The 8,558-nt window shown below is 45.9% G+C and overlaps 1 protein-coding gene across 1 annotated transcript in view; it reads left to right on the top strand.

The window, feature by feature from the left end:
• Positions 1-7: 7 nt before the first annotated feature.
• T265_05341 (hypothetical protein) overlaps positions 8-8,558 on the top strand; it is a gene marked incomplete at both ends in the record, with an annotated part of 50,724 nt that continues 42,173 nt past the window's right edge. Inside the window, 6 exons of the mRNA XM_009170332.1 lie at positions 8-195; positions 562-769; positions 2,205-2,377; positions 2,425-2,610; positions 4,366-4,465; positions 8,301-8,374. Coding sequence (XP_009168596.1) covers positions 8-195; positions 562-769; positions 2,205-2,377; positions 2,425-2,610; positions 4,366-4,465; positions 8,301-8,374 — 929 coding nt within the window. The remainder of the gene's footprint in view (positions 196-561; positions 770-2,204; positions 2,378-2,424; positions 2,611-4,365; positions 4,466-8,300; positions 8,375-8,558) is intronic.

Here is an 8,558-nt window from a genome sequence, read left to right as displayed (position 1 = left end):
GTTTTCCATGCCCAATTCAGAGTGGCGTAGACAGAGAGGTGGCCAACCCTTGACTTGGCAGAGGAGTATGAAGGAGATCACGAAACGCTTGGGTGCTGTCGTGCCTACTCGCTTTCTAGGATGGGGACCGCGTGATCCTCACTATGCCTGGTTGGAGACACTGCAAGATATGGCTGCCAACCAAGTCAGTGGCGGGTAGTAACCTAACTGTGAAAGCGGTTGAAAATAAAGGTTGACGACATGGCAACCAAACTGGTAAAGCGGTTGAAGATAAACGTTGAAGGGATGGTAACCAACAAGGTCATGGTAACTATGATTTAAGAAAGTGTCAAGGTGAAGCGGTCTTCTTACTTTCCCGAGAGCACACAACTTTGCATTGTCGGCTATGGTTCTGTCATGAGTTCCACCGGAACGTGTATGTTGTTCATGGGAAGCAACTTGGCTAAAATGTGTTGAAGTGAGTAAACTTGGTCTATGCTTGTCCCATGTCAATAGGTTTTCATTTAGGAGCATATGCCAGCAGTTCGAATATTGAGTGCGTTATTCTTTTCTTTGTTTCAGCTGGGTTATGCAACATATAGAAAATCTCCCTCGAGAGCTTTGTTGCAAACCGGAGCCATTTGTTGTACTTTCCGGCTTAGACATTGAGAACAGTTCCGTGCATCGATCAATATGGCGGGCTTTTACTGCTAATCGTAGCCGGGACCGTGATCCATTCAAGTTTCGATGCCGTCCTATTAACCATATGTTTCCTAAACCAAAGTTGAAGGTAAATTTTTTTTATCAATACTTCTATTCTGACTAGTCTTTGGTGTAATCAGCGACACCAGTATGAAACACTAGTGACTGTCGAAAACATCTGAAGATCCTTAAGTATTGCTTTCTTCCTTGAGATTCATCGCTTTATGGGCATTTGGACTCTCTTCTAGTAACTCGCTGAAGAATGATGGGCTATGTGAATGACTGTCCTGATTTGTAGGCCTTGCATTACTCCAAATTTTGTGCGCTCTATATGGGATTAAGATGTATGGCTCCTGGCTTTAGATGCCGTCCCAACGAAGGCTCATCCTGAATGTGACCGCTGGTATGATATGGAATTAGGTCGTTATTAACAAGGGTTCAAGGTATTCCAAGAGATTGATTTAAGTTACAGCTAGCCGAATGAGCGGACCAGCATATTTCATTGGTCATTGCCTTAGATTTTTCGGAAAATCATGTATTAGCGGGATTGGAAAAGAGCGCACTATGCAGAAATAAATGACTTCTCATCTTTCCCCTACTAATCTAACCGTAATATATCGACCAAGAAGACGCAAAAAAAACTGAAAATCCACTACCTGGGCCGTGCCTCTTTGGCTAGGTGAACACTGGACGACTAAACCCAATAGCGATCCTATGAATAGTTTTGAGAAACCCGTCAACCTCGGGCCAAGATGGCCTAAGTGGTTAGAGCGCGAATTTGCCGACCGGAAGGTTCGTCGTTCGAACCCGACCTCTGCCTCTCGACTTCCCCTGTCTGGGATTGGGCAACCTGGATGTATCCCAGCCCTCGTGCAACCTTCGGGTGGCATGGCAGTCAGGCACCGAAAGGGTGCTACTTCTGAACGAACAAGCGACCGAAAGGGTGCTACAGCTGAACGAACAAGCAAAAACAAACTTCAACCTGGTGCCTGCAGTCCTTTGGTTGCACCACTAATGGATGAGCAGTTTGGGGAACAGGTATTCGCAACCCAAATTTGGCACACGTCAAACCTAGTTAAGAGAAACCAAATAAACTTAAGTGGGTTGTTGAACGGTTCACAGTTCTCCTAGAATACTGCTGTCGATAGCCTATGCGGTCCGCTGCAAGTTTGACAAAAATGATAGCATTGGCATCCTAACCAAGTGTACTCAGCTGCTCGATTCGATGCGCTCTTTTGAATTCGGCCACCAACTGATCTGTACAACAAAACGGTCTTTTTGGACTCCGAAAATATCATGGGATGTGTACTCTCCACGGAGGGCAGCTGTCTAATCCGTCAGAGCAGTTCATCTTTACACAACCACCAGTTTTTATGGTGTAGCCATGGGAAGTCTAGCTGCGTCTAGCTAAAGGGGTCCCCGTGTAGCCAGTAATGTCAGTTTCGATATTCCATTGTTTTATCACTAAGGGATCTGCTGATCATTTTCTCCCTTTCGGCGACCCCTCCTCAAACACTTTACAGCCAGCGGGGGCGTACGACTGGTTCCTTCCTAAAGGCATACTGAAAACCGGCTGGATGCGCAAACACTTGGAGGAAATCCCTGCCATGGTTGCCGTATTCTTTGACCTTGACTGGGACGATCGAAATTGGGATGAGCGATCTGTTGAATGCGCCCAGCGTGTAGACACAGTCCGGTATGCACATACGTTTTACACACTAATCCACATCTTCTGGCCTACAGGTCCAAACTGGCGGGCCGAGATATCAAATTGGTTGTCATCCTGATTCAGAAACGTGCCCCACTGCCTCTTGGCGAGGATTTGAACGCAATGGAACGTGCCCAAACGCTTTGCACCAAATGTGACCTGCCTGGGAAAAACTTGTTTGTTTTGTCCCACACCAATCTGTTATACGGATGCATTACAAGGTAAGTACTACTGGAAGTCCATGTAGTTAACACCTTTTCTGACTTCCTTCGCCGATTTTCTGCCATTAGTTTCACAAATTAGAGTACGTACTTAAAAAATTTCCAGAGGAATTTAGGTAGGGAGATGGCATCTCGAATAAGACTAGTGGAATTGAACTATGTAAAAGATACTTGTTGGGTGATCACCAATCCTCAGAAAAATCGTTCAGCTGCAACACCCTTTTGGCGCCTAGCTGCCGTGTCACAAAGTATTCACCAGAGTTAAGATACTGCCAAACATAGACAGGGGGGGGGGCGAGATGGCCCAAGTGGTTAGAGCGAGAATTTACTGACCGGAAGGTCCGTGGTTCGAATCCGACCTCCGCCACTCGACTTCCCTGTCTAGGCTCGGGCAACCTGGCAGTATCCCAGCCCTCGTGCTTCCTTCGGGTGGCATGGCAGCTAGGCACCGGAAGGGGGCTACAGCTGAACGCCTTTTTCTAAACATAGACAGGAGCAGCCCGATATCGGGATTGGGTTCGAACCACGAACCTTCCGGTCAGTAAGCTCGCGCCTTAACTACTGAGTCCTGACAGCATACTGGCATAGGCTTTGAAAATCCTTTTGGAGTTCGGGTCCCTCGCAGCCCCCCCACCCCCGAAAACTTTAGGTTGGGAATAGATTAGTTTATATTTTGACATTTACGCAAATCGCCTTCTTTGTAGCTGAGCAAATCAATATATGAACTATCAGTTTGTGAACCAGATTCGGGCGGTCCAAATGGCGCGCATGATGTCACTTCTTAATCGGATTGTCTGCTTGTATGTGCTGGGTTGACTAGGATTCCTATGGATGCTGGGTAGCTAAACACTTCAAGGAAGTTATTCTGTTGGCTCTCTTAATCCAACATGGTTTTTTAAGATGCATGGGCATCCTGCTTTTGAGCATTCTGTTTAGACAGTTGAAAACTTGTGCAATGAAAGTGAGGACTGGTTGCTGTGTGAGGCGCCCCTTAGAGGAAGAAAGTTTTTTGCTGATAAATACGTGAAAAGCGTTCACTTGCTGCAGACATCCCTGTAGATCCCGTTTGATGCTCTATGTCTTCTCATTGAACAAGGGCCACCTGCGGACAGAAACTCCTTAAAATTTATAACATGTCTGTCTAAACTTTCCGGTCGAAGGGTCGCGATGGTTGTTCTGTTAAACTACACGTATGGAGATCGTTGTTGGCTCTGCAAAGCCTGGTCTTGTATTTTATAACACAAGGCCATGTAGCGCGTTTCCGATAAATTTGGGGTTGAGGTTCTACCTTCTGCCACAGCGCTCCCAGTCGTCTTGCCATTGTGGCTTGGAAGCTTGGATTTTTGGTCATAATAAACCCATTGTTCTATTGGTCGACCCTCAGTCCATTCGCGTTTGATGCTTAAAAGATACGAAACCATTGCCACTGCTTCTTTGATTAGGGCTGTATAAAACATTCGTTCATATGCATACTCGAGCGTCCAGCAGTATAAATCTAATAAATCTATTAAATGGGTCTTTGGTTGCTGGATAAAATTAAGTCTGTTGTGGGATACAAACGGCTTCGGTGCTTCGAATAAGCGCTTTGAAATGTCACTTTATTCTGATGGCTGAGTCATGTGACGACCGTTGCTTTTTTGGCATAGTTCAAAATAGCGGCCTGAAATCTATAGAAAGAAGTAGATCTAATTGGAAGAACTTTGTACGCTATCACTCTCCTAGTTGAGCTCTGTGTGACCCTCCCTCTTCTTACAGGTTGGAGAGTGAATTTCGTGATATGGCAGCCAATTACTATCACCAGCGAGCAAAACGCGTGAAGGCACACAAAGATGGGTTGAACAAGGCCAGTCATCAGGTGCGTTTCCCCGTATACACTCTGTCACCCATCGTTTATACTGTATTTTTTCCGTGATCAAACAGACCCATTGCTCGCATCAGTCACTTAACCTCTTGAGCTGTTGCGGCGAAACACGCAGCAAATTGCGTTCGTTAGGACTGATCATATATGATTATTCATAATCATTCGTCCGGTGTCTTCTCTTCAGAAGCTGCGCTGGTCTTTAAGCACAGTCGAGGTGCTTAGTATGACGGTGGGACTGACGTGATTTATCTGTTTATAATGTTCGGGGAGTCGAGGTGCAGAAGTAAGGAAAACAAATCGTTCAGCTGTGACACCCTTTCAGTGCCTAGCTGCCATGCTACCCGAAGGGAGTACGAGGGCTGGGATACTGCCTGCCAGCCTCCTCCTAGACAGAGGAGGTCAAGATACAGAGCTTGGGTTCTAACCACGGTCAGTCGATTTGTGGTGTAACCATTGAGACATCTCGCCCCGATCTCTGCATCTCGACTTATCCTGATTAGGTTTGGGTGACCTTGCAGTATCCCAATCCTTGTGCTTCCTTCAGGTGTCATGACAGGTAGGCACCGAAAGAATGTTACAACTGAAAGATATCTATGATGTGACTGTAAGAGATTGAGGACACCGAACATTTCGGTTCGGTGTTTTGAACTCGTTTAACGACGAGTGTCTGTGATGATCATACCTCGCATCCGTCCTGTTATTCTTTGTTTTGTGGTCTTATGCAGTCTTGGTTTGCTTGCGCTTCTTGTTACCGTTACTTGTTAACAGTTTGGCGTTTGTAAAGTCCTCGGACCATCAATGATGTGAAAATCTCAAAAACGGCGCTTTCGATTGATTTGCTTCCATGACATTCTTCAATACTGTTGTACTTTTTCCAAATAGAACGCATTTCCACGAGCGGCGCACACGGAAGCTTGTGGGCGCGTGGACCTCAGCTGGTGCAGTCGAGTTGCATCGTTGGTTCGACACACCGGTGATTAGTTGATGCGGCTTATTAATTTCCCTACGTGCGTATAGTTAGTCAGCTTGTCCAACTCGACTCTATGCATATCTTCTATGCTTTGATCACAGTGAAACGCTGAGTAACTTCAAGACATTGTGTTTTATGGACAAAAATAAAATAAAATCGTTCGGCTGTAACACCCTTTCGGTTCGTGACTGCTATTCCACCAGAAGGACGCACAAGAGCTGGGATACTGTCAGATTCCCCAAGCCTAGACAGGGGAAATCGAGCGACGGAGGTCGGGTTCGAACCACTCTGACCACCGAGCCATCTCTCCCCCATTTTATGGACAGGTCAGTGTCACATTACCTACAGCAATACCTGAGTTGGAGCAAAAGTACACTCCGGCTTGGACACTCACTTAGTAAGTAACGTTATCGTCATAAGGCTTGTAGCTCACTAACTCAGTGCATCTATCGACCAACAGGATTTTGAAATCCAGCATCGAATCCACTAATCTTGTAACACCATCTTGAAAGTCCAAACTGACTCAATCAAACAACTCAAGCTGATTTAACCAGCGCGACGCCGCTTGCATACGCTGCGCATTAGATCTCCGATATCTGTTCTGTCGTGATATAACGATAAACAACCACAGCACATACTATTTTTGATTGTCAATTCAGGGACCATTGACTACATACTTTCAGCCAATCAAGAAAATGGAAAAGGCAGAAGCATGATTGAGACACCTAGTTTTCCCTTTGTCAGTGGAACTCGACGTTTATGGTCCGAACGTCACCCTGGATTGTCAGTTGATCCTGTTCCGGCTCAAACAACTTGACAGTAGCTCAGTCTTCAGGTTCCTTGGCAGAGCCGCATGGTATGGGTGACACGGTTAGGTGCTGATTGGGGATAGGGTATGTAGCTGCGGGAGCTGACAACTTAGTGCGTGAATGCAGCACTGTCGGTGGGCTGTTAAGTTGATGGGATTGGGAAAGGAATAGCTTGGATGCACGAGTGCCATTGAGGGCGCGACCGGGCCATGTTTCTAACCATTGATGCGGCCGGTCTCGGGGTCCCCATCCAGGAATAGGGCGATGACCAGCGCAGCTGAGTTTTCTGGTGATGGCTCTTATACTTCACTGCCAAGTCATTGTTTGACCGCCTCTGGATTGGTTAGTTTCGGTTACGCTTCTATCAGGGAAGACCGTGCGTGACTCAAGAGATTAAATGTCTTCCACGAACCTGTTACTCATCTAGTTGTTGTGACCGACAGTGGTAGTGAAATTTTTGAGGATAACATCCCTTTTTGGGGACGATGAAAGGCAGGCTGGGCGTCCTTTAGATGCGTTGACGCACCACTAAGAATATCGTTTACCGTTATGCGTTCATGTATTGTCGATATATTACTTGCTTTTATATGGTCGCTATTATTTCTAATCGGTGTACGTCTCTAATCCGCATTTCTTGGTCCACATTTTTGTTGTCCTCCGAGGTGGCTCAGTAATTGAGGCGCGAACTTACTGACCGAATGGTCCGTTGTTCGAACCCTGCCACTGCATCTCGACTGCTCCTGTCTAGGCCCTCGTGCTTCCTTTTGTTGGTATAGTAGTTAGGTATGAAAGCGTGCTAAAGCTGAACCATTGTTACTATTATTTGTTATTGTCCTTCGTATGACCAGTCCAACAGTCGACGAATCCCGATCATATCGACCTCTGTCATCCAATGTTGTCAGTTTTCTTACCAACGGCCTAATTCTCGTGTGGACATTTTTGTTAAGTTTGCTTGGGTTCGAGCCGCAAAGCACCCGGTTTTCTCAGTATGCAATCACATGTACAAGTGAACGAATACGCCAAAGTGTAATAGGCCGGTTCTTCCCTTTGGAAACGCTCTTGGGGTTTGCTTCTATTGTTCGCATGGAATGTTGCATGTTTTTGGGCAGTAGATTTCGCTAAATCTCATTCAACTGACATTTTTCATGATTCTTCACTAGTCAGCCAAACGACCACGTGTCAGTTCTGGTGATACCTCACAGCTTGCCACTGAACAGTTCACAATGTCAACTTACATCGGTCGTTTGTGCACAATCTCTTGTGAGGGAAAATTACTTTGATTTATTGAAGATTCGTCCGACAGAACTGACAAGTGTCCTTTTCACTACACGTTTGGTTGGTGCACCTCACACGTGAGAGTTTTAGTTGAAGTTCAACTGAATAAATGATTGATTGAACGATTGATTGGATGAACCAAATGCTAGACCCAGTTTACTTCGATGCACATAATTTTTAAAAGTTCACGTTGATTGGCATGGCAAGGTTGCATTAGAGCCCAGTGGAGATGATAGGTATAATACACGGCCTGATGTCAGTCTGAAGCTCCGTGTTAACATCCATACCACCTCTGTATGCATGTGTATTTCTTTTTACCAACTTGGCAGTCGATCCCGTTACGCGATCCAGTGTGCATAGATCAGTTGACTGTTCTTCCCCAATGGCGTGCTTCCTCTTGTTCTTCTAACACCCTACAGTTTCGCTTTGACAGTTGTTGCCGGGACGTGGCAACCCCGCATTCAGCAGAACGTGTATATCCGTGATAGTAATGACCAGTATTCCATGTTCTGGAGCAAATACCGTTTCTAGGGTATCGTCTCGTTCTGATGGGTTTTTGGTCTACCGAGGTCATCTTCTGGTCAGAATCGATAAAATGTTCCCTCCCAGGAAAGCTGCCGCATTCTGGGCATTGCTTACTAGGAAGTGCTTTACTGCACATATTTTTCAAGCGGACGCTAGACTATTTCAAACACCCCACTGTAAATCGGGTATCTTCCTCCATCTCCATCGTTTTACTTATCATTCTCTTACTCCGTTTGGCTTACTCCCAAAGCTCTTATTCGTTCGATACGAGTTCAAGATTGCCTTCTTTGGTGAGCTGAAACAGGACCAGGCTCTTGCTTTGAAGTGAGTCTCTTGTGTTTCGGTGAGCTTTTTTCCGATTCGCAAAAATTACCAATTTTCTATCCTATCCAGTCATATAGTTGTCCCCCTTTTGGCAAGCTCATGATTGCGTTATCCATTGTTGTCACGGATCTCGTACCTCCTGACGGCTCATAACCAGGGCCCGGAACATGTGTAGCTACACTTG

This window comes from Opisthorchis viverrini, assembly GCF_000715545.1.
Source record: "Opisthorchis viverrini unplaced genomic scaffold opera_v5_100, whole genome shotgun sequence".
Classification (NCBI taxonomy): domain Eukaryota; kingdom Metazoa; phylum Platyhelminthes; class Trematoda; order Opisthorchiida; family Opisthorchiidae; genus Opisthorchis; species Opisthorchis viverrini.
This window is presented reverse-complemented; position numbering and strand designations above follow the sequence as displayed.